We start from the raw sequence: 16,694 nt of genomic DNA, 5'->3' as shown, positions 1-16,694 counted from the left end.
TCCTGAATAATAGATGTGCCATTAATAGCCGTGGTTTTAATAGGGGCATTAAGTTTTAGTAGTGGTACACCAAGATTCCTAGCAGTCAAAGAATCCATAAAATTTCCTTCAGATCCACTAACCACATAAGCTTTTAAACACAAAGTTTTCTGACCAAATGAAAAAGAGATAGGTAATAAAAAAAACTTTAGCCGCATCTGCGGGCAGTACCTGAGCCCCTGGGCAACCATGGCCAGAGCTGCCCAGAGGCCGATGTCCCAGGAGTATGGATCTCTGACGTTCAGCTTTCTCCCTGAAGTCCCCAGACTGCAGCATGCTGGTGCAGGAAGATGAAAGTGATCCTCCAGGCTGTGCACTGAAGCAAGTAACAGGTGTTTAGGCCAAAAATCAGCTCAGGCAGGAGAAGGAAAGGAAAAAAAAAAAAAAAAAAAAGTTCAGGGAGACTGCTTTTGTATATGGATATATAAACAAGAAGCAGTTTTTGTGGCCGGATATAATGTGACGTCCATCCACGGATCTGGACTGCAGTAGGGACAGCACCCCGAGACCCTTAACCCCTATACAGGGATCTGGAATTGTAGCAAGGCCCAAGGGGTAGCTGTCTAGCGGAGCAGTGGACCAGAGCAGGACGATCGCCAATATAGAAGGCAAGAAACCAAAAACGTAGTCAGAAACCGGGAGAGCGGCGGAGGTACAGGAACGGCAGGCAGTGGCAGAGTCGATAGTCCAGGCCAAGGTCACAAACTGGGAGAGTAGCAGAGGTACAAAATCGTCAGGCAGTAGAGGGGTCAGGAATCCAGGCCGAGGTCAGTGTCGAAAAGCGGAGAGGTGGAGGTACAAAAACGGCAGGCAGTAGAGAGGTCAGAAATCCAGGCTGAGGTCAGAGTCAAACAATAGCAAATCACACAGAAGCACATAGGGGAACCAAGAATATATCCAGCGGCTTGCAAGACCAGTCCCAAGGTATTTGAGGGATCAGGTCATCCCTCACAGGCTCCTGGACTGATGGTCATCTGGACCGCCCCCAGGACCAGGCCAGATGGTGATGCACCAACCCCTTCATGACTGACAGAGGAGCGGAGCCTGCGTCCACTAGATGCCTGCACAGGAGCCCCTTCTCTGTCGCCGCCATCATTCGATGGCCGAGGCAGGAACAGCAGGCCCCCCCCTGATTCTGACGGCGACGTGACACCATGCGGTTTATTTAGGCATCATAAACCCACAGCACAACATAAAGTTCATATCAACAGCATAGCGTCCATGACAGAGCTTCACTCTGTAAACCCTGTGGTCACACAGGTTGTGCAATGTCCAGCACACTGGCTCTTCAGCCTCACAGATATCTCACTCTGTCAGGGTTTACCTCATGGCTGATTCTCAGTGCAGACATTCATTCCCTCCAGGGAACTCTCACACACACGTCTCACGTGTACAGGAAGGCAGACCCATCTTCCTTCAGTCGGTCTCACGTCAGCCCAGTTGAGACCTTTCATACAGACCAACAGGGTCCCAGCATTCCCCTCATGTGACCTACCCTGGCCACCTTATATGGTCCGTAGCCACGCCCACTGGGTCACATGGCTATAACCTCATCACAGGTCCTTCAACCACTCACACACTTTACAATAGCGTTCTTAACCACACCCCTGGGTGGATTTGTAGGTAACTGGTCCTGCATGTCTCACCAGCTACCTAGAGACTTCCCAAACACATTGAAACAGCACCTCAGCAGTATCACTGCTGATCAACACACACAAGTCTCCCTTCCAAGCCCACCCACCTTGAGATGCATAACGGTCATTCAGTATTCTGCCACTCATCCTCTCTCCTGGGACATCCACACAGCGCCCCCTAGCGGACACAGTGGTCACTACACCACAATGTGTAACATTTATGTGAGCCACCCACCTAAACATTTTCATTGCAGACCAAGTCCAATCCTTCATGGCAGTGGCCTCTTTTAGCAAACTTATTCAGGAATGGTTTGAGGAACATCTGTGTGAGGTCCAATTCATAGAGATTCCATCTTGCATTGTAAGGCCTCCATACACATTAGATTAACAGTTGACAGTCTAATGTGTATGGGGGCCTGCCTTAGAGGATTATCACAGGAGTTAGGCAACTCTCTTGAATGACTTCGGACACCGATCCTTTTGTTCGCTGTAGAACAGCTGCTTCGAAAGATGTCTGGCAGCAGCTTTTTACTAGATAACAAAGGAGCGCTTGGCAGATGAAGCGCTCCAGTGACTGAGGGCCCCGTCACACATAGCGATGCACCAGCGATCCCGACAACGATATGACCTTGTCAGGATCGCTAGTATGTCGCTACATGATCGCTGGTGAGCTGCCAAACAGGCAGCTTCACCAGCGATCAGCACCAGCGACACGCGGGTAACAAGCGATGCCCGTCGCTTAGTTACCCAATGTGTACATTAGTTACCAGCACACTGGTGCAGGGAGCTGGTAACCAAGGTACATATCGGGTTTCTAAGCGGCGCACGGCACTTAGAAACCCGATGTGTACCTTGTTTATCAGCGCCAGCTCGCTTATCGCTGGCCTCCCGCCTGCCACACACAGTGATGCATGCTGGCCAGCGGGAGACCAGCGATCAAAAAAATGTCCTGGCCATTCCAGGACGATCAGCGATACCCGGCAGGGGGGGGGGGGGGGGGCGGTCGCTGGTAAGCGTCACAAAACTTGTGACTCAGCAGCGATTTCGCTAGCGTGATCGCGGTGTGTGATGGGGCTTGAGAGCGTTGGGTGAGATAGCTTAACCATCATTCAGCCGACAGCCATCTAATGTGGGCTTTAAAATACTTAAAAGACCTGCGACCAAAGCCTTGGCGCCAGGTATCTCAGGACACCTTCAGAGGTATGGTGTTGTCAAAGCACTATTGGGTCACAGCTAATCTGATGGCACAAGGAAATACACAATGCTAAGCAGATGGCTGTTAATACCACTGATAAGTGTATACAGTGTGGGTCTTTTTTTAATAAGATTAATTAGCACATACATGAGTTTATCTATGTAGCTCTATTCTGCTTTATTTATCCTCTCCATAAGAGGTTGCCATGATACTCCTGATACACTGAGTGCTAATCTACAGAGCCAGGTTTTGTAGACTTGTTGACTCATACGCGGGGCTGCTCCTGTGACATTACAGCTACTCAAATTAAAGCTTTCTCAGACTTGGACTTGTGCCAGGTTGATTGACTCTGCCTCAGTGTTGAATGATAACCTTCAGGTGTCTGAAATGGTGAGGTGAAGGATAGAAGAGTCTAGCAAACTTTGCAATCTATATCTGTATGAAGGCAATTGAACAGCACATACAGAATATCTGTGGCTGGAGTAGACACTTTCATAAAGTATCAATGTGCTTGCCAGGAAGAAATTGTTCTATCCTGGCCTAATGGGGTCAGGATCCATTTTTTTTTTTTTTTAACTTTTACTGGGTAAAGAGTGGCTTCTTTTATAAACCTGATACTTATAAAGTTCATACCTAAAAAACTACATTTTGACCTTTTCTAGTAATACAAGACACAAAGTATGAAGCTTTAGTTAGAAACATCCAACCTGCCCATGTGGGAAACATATAACAAGGTTTGTATAAGCATGTAAAGTCAGCCCCACAAATAAATCAGTAAGACACATACATATAGAGGCTCCCCTTAATAACCTACATTCATTGCAGTGCTCGACTTTATAAGGCTGCGCTTAGACTAGCGCATTAAATTTTTTGTATCCATATGTTCGGGGTTTTTTTTTTTCTACATCTGTATGCATTAATCATCAGTGAAAACATTTTAGGAAACTGTATTTAGTTTCCTATATTAATAATTGCAATGGATCTAGGGAAAAATGGATGTTGTGCTAATGGCGTCGGTATGACATCTATATTTTTACACCAATCCATGAAGTTTAACGGGTTGCGGTAAAGATCATTGTTTTCAGCAGTGCATTGCCCCGTGTGACCACAGACAATACTTTCAGCAGGCAACAGACTTTTTTGGGTCAGTCTAACAGGAAAACATATTGAACAGGCACTGCCCATCTGTGGAAGATGGTAACCCTGAGAAACCACTTACAGTGCGCATCTCTCCTCTCCCTCCTGACCGGAAGGCAATGTTCACAGAGGTTTTGAGGTGGACAAATCTAAAGGGTTTTATCATGACATGAGGAAATCCCTTCTGAAACGCTCTTTTTGGGGTTTTTCGTTTCTAGTTTTTTTTTTTCAACAATAACAGGATTTTTAGTTGCTTACCGTAAAATCTGTTTCTCTGAGCTTTCATTGGGGGACACAGAAACCATGGGTGTATGCTGCTGCCACGAGGAGGCTGACACTATGCAGAAAAAAAGTTAGCTCCTCCTCCGCAGTGTACACCCCACCGACAGGAAGTAGGATGTTCAGTTAGTGAAAAAGCAGTAGGAGAAGCAATCTATAAACAAGATAAAAACCACAGAAAACACATATCCATACTGTAACAATATTATACAGTAAACCGTGCTGTTCAACTTGGGAGGGTGCTGTCCCCAAATGAAGGCTCAGAGAAACAGATTTTACGGTAAGCAACTAAAAATCCTGTTTTCTCTATCGCTTCATTGGGGGACACAGAAACCATGGGACGTCCCAAAGCAGTCCTCAAGGGGAGGGAACAGCCAACAACCCCAATCGGGACGAGGAAGTCACCCTCATCACCTGTGAGGTCTTTACACCCCGACCGGCACTTGCCGAAGCTAGGCATAGGCTCTGAAAAACCTCATGGACCTGTGGAGGACATATGATCGCACTGCAGAGGTGCCAGAAGAAGGCCCAAAGAGTACCGCCAGGACACACACTGCCCGGCCAGTGTGCGTCGTACTGAAAGGAACGCAGTCGTTCCTGAGCCGGCAACCTTACTAATGTCGACCAGGTTCCGCGAGCAGACGGTGACCTGGAGGCCAGGGGACCTCAATACTTCAAGCCGGAGCTTTATAAGTACCGTTGCTGTGGCCAGTTAGGCTGGTTTCACATTTGCGCTTTTGTGCGCAGCGCATCGTGCGCACCTATGTTTAACATGACGTGCGCATGGTCTTGTGCACACTTGTGCTTTTGTGCGCATGCGTTTTTGTCTTTTGCGCCAGGCGCGCCAGACGCAACGTGTTGGATTTTTTGGTGCGCCCTGTCTCGGCAAAAAAACGCATGCGCACGCTTGCGCAAATACAACACATTGAAGTCTATGGGAACGCACGCGTGCGCATGGTCTTGCGCACGGTTGCGTTTTTTTTGCGCATGCGTTTTTGAGTGAAACAAGTCTAGAATGTTCTCTAGACAATGGAAAAAAATGTCACACCTAAAAACGCATGTGCATTAAAAAACGCAAACGCATGCAAAAATGCATGTAAAACGCAAGCAACGCTGCGTTTTTTTTACGCATCAGCGTGCGCATGACATAAAAAACGCGCGTTTGTTTTGCGCTTTTCTTTGCGTTTTTTATGCGCACGATGCGCTGCGCAAAAAAACGCTAATGTGAAACTAGCCTAAGCCTGATGAGAGAGCGCCACGAAAGGAAAACTTCGAGGCGGACGAAAGAAAGGGAATTTAGAGTGATGTAGAGTGGACCCTTGATCCACAGGAAGTGTTTTTTTTCTCCTCTCTTTCTTCTTCTACCTTTCCCGTTTTCTTCTCGTCTTCAGCACCTGGGGGAAAGAGAGAAAGTACCTCCTCAATCACGAAAATCGGACGTCCGGAATCCATGTTGCTGGACGTCCGTGTCTCCTTGACCGACAGGCTCTGGTGGGCGAGCGGGTGGGAGACGTAGGCAGGACCAGGTATTCTCTCTCTTGCGGATCCCCTAAACACGCGTCTGTGTTAGGGATTTTGGGGTCCTGCCGTCCAGACATGAGGATACGGGGTGGCAGTACACGCCGTACTCAGTCTCTGTGTGGGAGTACAGTAGTGACCATTCACACTGTATCCCTCCGTAAACCTGAAAAGAAACGACGCACATTAGGTAGATAAGGGTCTAGTGAAAGACCCGTGTCCACCTCCTACTGACACTAAGCTAAACTGAACATCCTACTTCCTGTCGGTGGGGTGTACACTGCGGAGGAGATAACTTTTTTCTGCATACTGTCAGCCTCCTAGTGGCAGCAGCATACACCCATGGTTTCTGTGTCCCCCAATGAAGAGAAATTTTGATTCGATAGTGCCTCCATTTTTTCCAAAAATCTCTTCAGGAAAAGAAAACCCTCCTCATATGAACAGGGAGAGTATGTCCACAGCCTTTCTTGCTGAGTGTTCAAGAGTTTTTGAAGAGGATATGGAGCTTCACTCAGTCTATGCTCAAAAAACACCAGGCCTGAATGCTCAAAGCTTTTACGTGAAAACCCTGGAATAAAGTTTTGAAAAAAGTCACAAAATTTTGAAGCAGTGCAAAGCTGCACCATTTTTGCCCAGCTGTGGCAGGATGTGTGGCGTGTTCCACAGAAGGGGACACCCCTTGTCACACACTCCAGACTCATTCAAGGGAATCGGTCACCTATTTTTGATGCGACCACTGCCATCAGGGGCTTACCTACAGCATTCTGTAATGTTGCAGATAAGCCCCCTATGTTACCTGAAAGAGAAGAAAAACGAGTTAGATTATACTCACCCGGGGGTCCGGGTCTGGTCTGATGGGTGTCGCGGTTCGGCACCTCCCATCTTCTAGCGATGACGTCCTCTTCTTTGCTTCCCGTTGCGGCTCCGGCGTACTGCTCTGCCCTGTTGAGGGCAGAGTAAAGTACTGCAGTGCGCAGGACCTCTCTGACCTTTTCTGGCGCCTGTAGTACTCTGCTCTGCCCTCAGCAGGGCAGATCAGTACACCTGCGCCACGACGGGAAGAGGATGTCATCACTAGAAGATGGGAGGCGCCAGACTGGACCGCCCCCTCGGTGTATATAACTCGTTTTTCTTCTCTTTCAGGTTACATCAGGGGCTTATCTACAGCATTGCAGAATGCTCACCTTATAAGCAAAAAATAGGTGAAGATTCCCTTTAAGAGCCAGGCTCCAGCACGTCGCCTCATCAGGGCCAACGGGAAGTCAGCGGTCTCCGTGAATCTGTGCCTAGAGTGAGCAGATAAAGAGGATTTCCCATAGATGACTATTTTCAGTCATTTCTAAAGGTTTTTTTGAAGCAGTTCTTGAGAAATTTAAGGTATATTAACACTTTTTGCTGAGTTTTCGCAGAAAAAACTCCACTCAAAACTCAATGTGAACACACCCAAAGAGCGTGTGCAGACAGCATCCTTTCCAAAATCCAGAGTCCACGTGAAGAAGAGCTAAAACGCTGCGCAGATCTTCTGGCTTTTCTCATTTCTTCTGTGTCAGGATGCAAAAACGTGAAGTAACTAAAACAGAAAGTGTCCGCCATTGTGCCTGCTGCTACTGCCTGGAGACCAAAACACGACGCTCAGAGACGGTGTTCTGCAGAGGATTCCTCCAAGGTCTGTGGTGACGGCAGTGTGCAGAGGAGCTCCAGAGAACCTGCGGCCTCCTGGCAGCACCGCTCTGCATCACCAGCTCGCCATAGCCACTATGGCGGCCTCTGGTCTGAAGTAACCGCCGAGGCTCACGAGGCCGCACAGCACATGAGCACAGAGACTTATTTGAAATCCTCCCGCCCGGTGACGCTGCCGCCTGCAGGGGGCGTTCCGGCCGGGTGACGCGGCAGATCGGGTGTCTGGGAGTCTCCGCCCTCAGCAGTCAGTCCGAGTACATGGCGACTGCGGCAAAGAAGCAGAGACAAGACGCAGGGCAAGAGGAGCAGCTGAGCGGAGCGGTCCAGCCTTGTCCCCGGTGCTCCCTCCATATGATACATACGAGATCGGTGAGTGCGGCCCCGGGCCTCGCTGCGGCAGCCGGCGCCTCCATTGTGTGAGAAGTCTTCGGCAACGGAACAATGGGAGCTCAGCCGCCTCATTACACGGGCCGGCGGCTCCCGCGGACTACTCCGGAGCGAGACAGCCGGTCATGGCCGATATACCGGGCCTGTAATTACCGCCATGTCTATCGGCCCCACATGTCGGTGTACGGGACATATATGCGGACCGTATAATAATAGTATGGACGGAAGGACGTACCGGCCGTGTGAGGGTCTCCGAGGGGGGGAGGACGTACCGGCCGTGTGAGGGTCTGCGGGGGGGGGGAAGGACGTACCGGCCGTGTGAGGGTCTGCGGGGGGGGGGGAAGGACGTACCGGCCGTGTGAGGGTCTGCGGGGGGGGGGAAGGACGTACCGGCCGTGTGAGGGTCTGCGGGGGGGGGGAAGGACGTACCGGCCGTGTGAGGGTCTGCGGGGGGGGGGAAGGACGTACCGGCCGTGTGAGGGTCTGCGGGGGGGGGGAAGGACGTACCGGCCGTGTGAGGGTCTGCGGGGGGGGGGGGAAGGACGTACCGGCCGTGTGAGGGTCTGCGGGGGGGGGGGGGAAGGACGTACCGGCCGTGTGAGGGTCTGCGGGGGGGGGGAAGGACGTACCGGCCGTGTGAGGGGCTGCGGGGGGGGGGAAGGACGTACCGGCCGTGTGAGGGGCTGCGGGGGGGGGGGGAAGGACGTACCGGCCGTGTGAGGGGCTGCGGGGGGGGGGGAAGGACGTACCGGCCGTGTGAGGGGCTGCGGGGAGGGAAGGACGTACCGGCCGTGTGAGGGGCTGCGGGGAGGGAAGGACGTACCGGCCGTGTGAGGGGCTGCGGGGGGGGGGGGAGGACGTACCGGCCGTGTGAGGGGGGGGGGGGAGGACGTACCGGCCGTGTGAGGGGCTGCGGGGAGGGAAGGACGTACCGGCCGTGTGAGGGGCTGCGGGGAGGGAAGGACGTACCGGCCGTGTGAGGGGCTGCGGGGAGGGAAGGACGTACCGGCCGTGTGAGGGGCTGCGGGGAGGGAAGGACGTACCGGCCGTGTGAGGGGCTGCGGGGGGAAGGACGTACCGGCCGTGTGAGGGTCTCCGAGGGGAAGGACGTACCGGCCGTGTGAGGGGCTGCGGGGGAAGGAATGTACCGGCCGTGTGAGGGTCTCCGAGGGGAAGGACGTACCGGCCGTGTGAGGGTCTCTGGGGGGAGGGGAGAGGACGTACCGGCCGTGTGCGGTGGGGGGGGGGGTGTCGTGTGAGAGGCTGCGGACGGTGACGTACACGCCGCTGTGAATACGAGCCGCCGTACGTGCCGGCGGTGACTGACTTGTGGCCTCTCCAGCTGGCAGCTGTGGGGAGGCGGCCGCACTCCGGGGTCTGCGGCCAATGGCGGCTCCCTCGCCAGCCCCCTCATGTATGGAGCTCGTCGTGGTGTACGGCGCTGTGCTGTGCCGGCGCCACATCCGGGTGTGGGAGGAGGGGGATGTGGATGTGACACAAGCTCCATCTGCAACGTGTCGGCTGCGGGAGCCCAGTGCCTACACTAGCCGGCGTGTCCTGTGACTACTGCGCCTATCGGGCAGTGTGAGCTTATCAGAACTACTGCACCCATGAGCAGGTCGCTCCTCGGGCCACAGGGAATAACGAGCCGCCGATGCGGAAACGTGCGAGCCGGGAATTCCCTGCAGACTGCACGGACCGGTGCGTCATCAGTGACGTCACGTGTAGTGCTGGAGCCGGCCCCGCGTGTCGCCTGTCGTACCAGCTGCTGTATTGTATCGTGATGTGTCAGCTGCCTCTGTCGTGTCTACAGCAATTAAAGGAGCACTTAACCTAGGAATTAATGTGTAAAATGGGGAGAAAGCCACCACTAGTGAGCAAAAGGAGCCATCGGTCAACTTCCCCCTGCCTACTGACACTGGTCTGGGGGCCACAAGGGCAGTACATGGCCACCAATCCCACTGACATGGCAGCTTGTGGTGCCCTCCGCCTGTCACCCACTGTACACTGCAGCGGTGGGCATCGTACAATCATTCCCACTTGTGTGAACACTTAGGCCTCTTTCACACTTCAGTTTTTTAGCATCAGTTCAAATCTGCCAAAAAGTCAGAGAAGCGGATCCGTTCTGAACGGATGGCATAGGATCCGTTTTCAGACGGATCCTGAAAATGAGGAAATATAAAGGGAGAGATTGATTTTGTCCGGCACCCAGAAAGAATTTCGGGTTAAATCAGTGTCTGGAGGATCCGCCACAGAAAAAAACGTTGCAAGCTCCGTTTTGAAATCTTTGAGGATGGTGACGGGCAGCAACTTTTGGCGGATCGTCACAATCCGCCATTAATGCAAGTCAATGGGGAAAAAAACGGATCCTCAAAAGAAAATTGAGGATCCGTTTTTTTCAAAACCTGGCGGATTGTGACTGATTGTAAAAAACGGAAGTGTGAAAGAGGCCTTAGATGTTGAGCTCTTGTGTGGTTGTAGGGAAATGGTACATGAATTTCTTTCATACAGACCAGTGACCCGTCCCTATATTCCTCTGTACAGTATTGCTGCAGCTTGCGCTGCTCTTCCTCGTGATACCGCAGACGGACATGCTACTGACAGACTGGAATCAGCGTGGCACAGTTGTACTGTAAGTCAGGCTCTGCCATAAGTGTGTCAAGAACACATTACCTTTATAAATGGAAGCCAGCAATTTAGAATGAAGCAGGTCTCTGATAACGGAAGAATGTGATCTAAAATGATAGAAGCGATGGCGTCCCCGCCATCATTTGTATGATCACTGGCTGCAGCTGTCACATGCCTTACATCCCAACATGACTGAGTCCAGGGATTGGCTGCAGTGGTCACGTGAATATTGCCAGGAAATGCCATTGCTTTATGATCAGAGTGGATTTGGCCACCAGGACCCCCATGCATCTTAAAAATACTGTGACTGCTTTAGTACTGCCCCCTTCTTGTTTTCCCTGCTCTGCAGCACCCAAACCCCCTCTGTGCAGGGAACGGTCACAGGCTATTCATATAAGCAAGGGGAATGCAGTGCCATAGCCACATCAGTCTCCTGATCTGCAGCGATCTGAGGTCAGCCCCTATTGATTAACCCAGCAACTGGTCAGGTCTTAAGTGGATTACCCTTTAACGTTGTGGAGAATTGGAATTTTAAAATTGTAATAATTCTAACTATCCCTCCAACCTTGGAAAACATTAGGTAGGAGAGCATTTTATATGATGTATAAGACTTGATAAAGAATAAAACCTCATGGGACCTGATACAAGAGTTCATGCTGGTAAACAACCACTATATAAAGGCAGGAAAATCTTTTATATGCGTTGAAGTTGGAAAACACTAATATAAGGGCTGCCCTGTGATATTACTGGTAATGTAACATATAGGGTTCTGAGGACAATCCTGTATAGTATTCCTAGTGATGTAATGTAGTTCAGGGTACTGAGGGTAACTACGTCTGGCACCATTATAGTCTATGGCCCCATCGGCCCATAGTCCCAATCCTATTTTGCGCAATGTGAAAGCACTGTAAGGTTACTAGTGATGTAATGTATGGTACTGAGGACTATTCTCTAATGATAGTACCCTATTATTACATTACATGATTAGTAATGTGATATAAAGTCGCCCTCAGTTTCTAGTGATCTAATATTATGGGTACTAAAATTACAGGATCACCCTCAGTACCATATATTAGTATAGTATATTATCACTTCTTTACCCTTTATTACATGAGTAGTAATGTTATACAGGATCACCCTCAGTACCATATATTATGTTACATCACTAGTAGCATTACAGGATCATCCTCAGTACTCGGTTATTACTTCTGTACTCTATTTAAGGTTACATTACTAGTATTAAAGTATCGCCCTAAATAGACTAATACTTTACACTAATTTTTGTGTATATTTAATGATTTGTTTCCTTGTATCTTCGTCTTTATTCTTTTCTGATTCAGTAAGGTGGAAATGTCTCCTTTGTGTCCTGCGCCAGGCATTCCTACTAATCTGTCTCTTTTCTTTCAGGGTTTGTGAGAATAAGATGGATGCCAGCTTCGATTGTGATTGTGGTGAGCTGGAGCCACCTGATCATTAACAGACAAACTCTTGTATAATATCAAGTCTGCCACGTTTTCCTCTTCGGATGCACTGTATAGAAAATATCAAATTAAATTTCTAGTGCTTACCAGCACCATAGAATGACGCTGCTCAGGACCAGTTCAACACTGAATGTATCTGCACTGTGAGGAGGATGTTCATTGAAGCCGATTTCTTGCATATTTATTCACCTTTTTGTTTCATGTTACCTTGTTTTGCACAGTAGAAGCGTGTGCATAGTATGTCATTTCATTCCGTTTCACTTCTAGCGAGTGTTTTGGTCGATGTTTGCTGGAATGCTGCATCTCTTGTGAACTATGAATACTGTCATTTTTATACAGTCAAAACTGAGCTTTAGCATTACTGCTTGTGGGATACATCAGGCCTGGCAGGCTCATATGCTTTGAAAATTGGAGTGAACCATTCTAAAGAAGAGTATTTTGTAAAGTGTATGAAACCTTTTCTTTAGAAGCTAGCAGCGGTTTATTGTCAGATATTTTGGAAAAGTGAAAATTTCAGGAGAAAGGTTAAGAAGCCAAAATGGCTGAAAAGTTTGAAAGCCTCATGAACATTCATGGGTTTGATTTGGGCTCTCGTTATATGGACTTAAAACCGCTTGGCTATGGTGGTAACGGCTTAGTTTTTTCTGCTGTTGACAATGACTGTGATAAGCGGGTGGCTGTGAAGAAAATTGTCCTGACTGATCCTCAGAGTGTCAAACATGCTCTGCGGGAGATCAAAATTATTCGGAGACTCGATCATGAAAACATTGTTAAAGTATATGAAATTCTCGGCCCCAATGGAAATCAATTAATCGATGATGTGAGCTCCCTAACCGAGCTGAACTCAGTTTACATTGTTCAGGAGTATATGGAGACCGACCTAGCCAAACTCCTTGAGCAAGGCCCTCTACGTGAAGAACATGCCCGGCTTTTCATGTACCAGCTGTTACGTGGGCTTAAGTACATCCACTCTGCTAATGTGCTACACAGAGATCTCAAGCCAGCAAACCTGTTCATAAACACTGAAGACTTGGTCGTAAGGATTGGAGATTTTGGTCTTGCACGTATCATGGATCCCCATTACTCTCATAAGGTGAGCGCTGCAGAATGTGTTTTAAGTAGATGATTACTAAGAGTTCTTTTATGGTGGCTGATTTGTGAACAAGTGTTCTAGTAATGCTCATTTCCAAGAGGTGTCCAGTGTAATTGGGGTGCCACTCGAAAAGGGAGCAAAAACCTTAATCATCATTCTCAACGGCATAACGTCCTGTGTAAACAGTCGGATATTGCTGAAAAGCAATATATTACATTTTAGCCAAATTTACCATTAAAACCACTGACAGATTGTGTGAATAACATTCTAATTACTTTAGTAACTATCAAGGGGTGGGATATAAAATTGTAAAATGAAGTCTGAAATGTGGAAGTGAATTTGACAGGGGTGAAATTGTGATGTCTAGATAACTTTGTCAGAACATCTCCTAAACAGCAGGAAGTGAGTATTACTGATATGAATATATGGATTTCTGTACACTACCAAAAGCAACTAAAATGGCTAAATGAGAAAACAAACTAGCCCTTGGAAGAATGTGACCTAGTCGGCCACAGTAGCCTCTTTCAGCAGAATAATAGCTCTCCGAAATGGTTTTAGGAGAATGGCAAAAAGTCTTTGGCCTCCAAATTTCCCTGATCTCAATTCAATAAAGCATCTGTGTGCTTTTCTATACATGGTACCTAAACTTTTTTTTTTTTTTGTCCAGCATGAAAAGTTATGAAACTTTGCAAGTTACTTTGACTGTGAAAGGTTCATGTCTCACTAACACTTGGGATAAACCGCTACAGGAGATTGTTCTGATCATCACAATGCTGAGGACACCATTGCTGACTTGTGTTGAGCGAACGTGCTTGGATAAGGCGTTATCTGAGCATGCTCGGGTGCCAACAGAGTATCTTTAGCGTGCCCGAATATTGTGAGTCCCCACGGCTGCATGTCTCATGGCTGCTTGACAGCCGCAACATGTATTGTGGCTGTCTAACAGCCACAAGACATGCAGCCGCGGGGACTCAACAGTATTCGATCACGCTGAAGATACTCTGTTGGCACCCGAGATAACACCTTATCCAAGCAGGTTCGCTCAACACTAGTGCTAACCCTTTCACTGCAATCATCTGTATTCCAAATCAGTATGTCCTGTTATTGACGTATCTGAATAACAAGCCGGGGTTTGGAAGCCACTAACAAGCATTTTACTTCACATGAATTAAGGCAAATTCCCTAGTGGGAGTGATTTGCAAAGTTTCATAACTTTTTTTTTACTTGACAATTGTAAAACTAAAATAAAAAGTTACCATTTTGCAGCACGAGGGGGGTCTACATATAGTTTTATTGTTACATGTATTCAGTGTATGTTACCACTTGAGTCTACCCAGTACCCTTGAGATATGATTACTTACATTATAGGCCCTAAGCCTCCTCACTGCTGTGTTGGCAGGAGCAGTGTTCTTGTGGTGCCCATTAGTGGTAATGGCCTACACATATAACTGACCCTCGTCACGCTGTGACCATGTGGCACCTGACAGATGTAAGAGGCAGAAATGCATGTGTGCATTTTATTCAGACTTGTCTTGCTGCTACATATCTACATTAGTAGAAAAGTATTAAAAGTGGTTTGCATTGCCTCTATTGTTCATTACAAATGTAATGTTTTTAAACTTTTTGCTTCCTTCAAGACTGTAACTTCCATAAAGCTTGTCTCTAGTGACTAAAATCATGTGCCAGGCCTAACTATCGTATGCAAGTTTCATTGAATGAAACCGTGCAAGAAAAAATTCCAAACAAATGAGACTTCTGAGATTTATTATGAGCGCTGTGCACATCCTGTTATGCACCATAATTACTGGATAACCTCAATAGGGATTTGTGCTGTAACCGTGTTGTTCAGAGACTGGGCTAATGCTGCTTATTCTTGCAGCACAAGAACCTCCTACATTTCCTAATCAATTACATGCTATCATTTCTACATTACTAGATTTGATTTGTGTGATGTTGGATAATTTGAATCAAATTAATTTTACCTCCGAAGGAATACAGTTCATTATGGTGGTGTAACAGACATCCTAAAATTCTCTTGTCGGCACATCCTTTTGTAGTGCTTACAAATATACATACTATGACCGTGACCTCACATTCACTTCTAAACAATTGTCAACGTGATTGGCCCCAGTCTGCAAGATTTACACTATACATTAATTCAGTTATGGCTTGTTTAAGCCATTGCCAGACATCTCTCCCAGAGGACCGAAGAATCAACTCCTAAAATTCAACCAGCCTAGCATCATTTTTCAGTGACAATCTGGTGTCAACCATATACAAGAATCATGGTAGGGCCCACCAAAAAAGAGGTCTTTAAATTCCTCTGCACCTTTTATTAGAATTTTCTGCAAAAACTGCAAGACGCAAATAAGATTTAATGGAATATTCAAAAATATACTGACAGAAAATGATGACAAATACATTCAAAGAGACAAAGTGTGGGCTATTTTTTCATGACTACATTTTACACTAGTACCTGTTATATTCTAATTCTTTGCAGTGGGTGCTGTGATTGTAGTGTCAGCAGCACGGTACGGTGGCTCAGTGGTTAGCACTGCAGCCTTGCAGCACTAGAGTCCTGGGTTCAATCACCAGAGAACTCCAGACCCCAGCAGCACACTTCCACTGGATGTTTTTAGTGGACACCCACACATACTCAGCAACACCAGCAGCCACCGGGGCAAAAACTAATATTAACCCCCAATGGCCTGAAAGGAAAAAAGCTTTAATATGAGAGCCTGGATCTGCCGCAGATCCAAAAATGGATTGTTGCAATAGGGAGCATTATATTGGACTCATTATACTGTATGGAGCAATATATTGGGCTCATTATACTCTATGGGGCCCATCCTATAATGTATGGAGTGGATAGCACGGTGGCTCTGTGGTTAGCACTGCAGCCTTGCAGCACTGAGGTCCTGGGTTGAAATCCCACCAAGGACAACATCTGCAAGGAATTTGTATGTTCTCCCCGTGTTTGCGTGGATTTCCTTAGGGTTCTCCAGTTTCCTCCCACATTCCAAAGACATACTGATAGGGAATTTAGATTGTGAGCCCCATCGGGGACAGCGATGATAATGTGTGCAAACTGTAAAGCGCTGCGGAATATGTTAGCGCTATATAAAAATAAAGATTATTATCATTAACAAGTAGGAAAACTTTACTCTAAAGAAGAAGCCTAATTTTTCTGCAAGCCTGACATGAACATTTTAGCAATTTGTCATTTCAGATAGAAAAGAGCAGATTTTCCATCAAGTTAATCACTTTTTTTTTCCTCTTCTATCTAGGGACATCTTTCTGAAGGACTTGTCACAAAATGGTACAGATCTCCTCGCCTTTTACTTTCACCAAACAATTACACTAAAGCTATAGACATGTGGGCGGCTGGGTGCATTTTTGCAGAGATGCTGACTGGAAAGACCCTGTTTGCAGGTTGGTAGTTGAGTTAGGCATTTTAATAGTCTCATCAAACTAATTCTCATTTGTCATTACTTAGTAAGTAGCCTTAATGGGGAATATTGGTTTGTGCATAATCTTTTTAATGAGGTATTTATGAGGATATTTGAAATACATTAACTTTGTTTTGTATTTGCATTATATGGTAGTTACATAGGCTTGTATAT

At 47.6% G+C, this 16,694-nt stretch overlaps 1 protein-coding gene across 2 annotated transcripts in view; it reads left to right on the top strand.

Annotated features, from left to right (window-relative positions):
- Nucleotides 1–16,694, top strand: part of MAPK6 (mitogen-activated protein kinase 6) — an 83,824-nt gene that overhangs the window by 63,765 nt on the left and 3,365 nt on the right. The window contains exons 1-3 of one of the 2 annotated variants that reach the window (XM_073568420.1): nt 7,675–7,851; nt 11,905–13,071; nt 16,359–16,503. In XM_073568420.1, the coding sequence (XP_073424521.1) occupies nt 12,517–13,071; nt 16,359–16,503 (700 nt within the window). In that variant the 5' untranslated portion in view covers nt 7,675–7,851; nt 11,905–12,516. Of the gene's footprint in view, nt 1–7,674; nt 7,852–11,904; nt 13,072–16,358; nt 16,504–16,694 lie in introns of those variants that run through there. The other variant, XM_073568421.1, reaches the window with a different exon arrangement.

The sequence above is a fragment of the Dendrobates tinctorius genome, unplaced genomic scaffold (assembly GCF_039654945.1).
Source record: "Dendrobates tinctorius isolate UK_male_01 unplaced genomic scaffold, ASM3965494v1 ptg000022l, whole genome shotgun sequence".
NCBI classification, from domain to species: Eukaryota; Metazoa; Chordata; class Amphibia; order Anura; family Dendrobatidae; genus Dendrobates; species Dendrobates tinctorius.
Note: the sequence above shows the minus strand (reverse complement) of the source record. Positions and strands in the feature narration are given on the sequence as shown.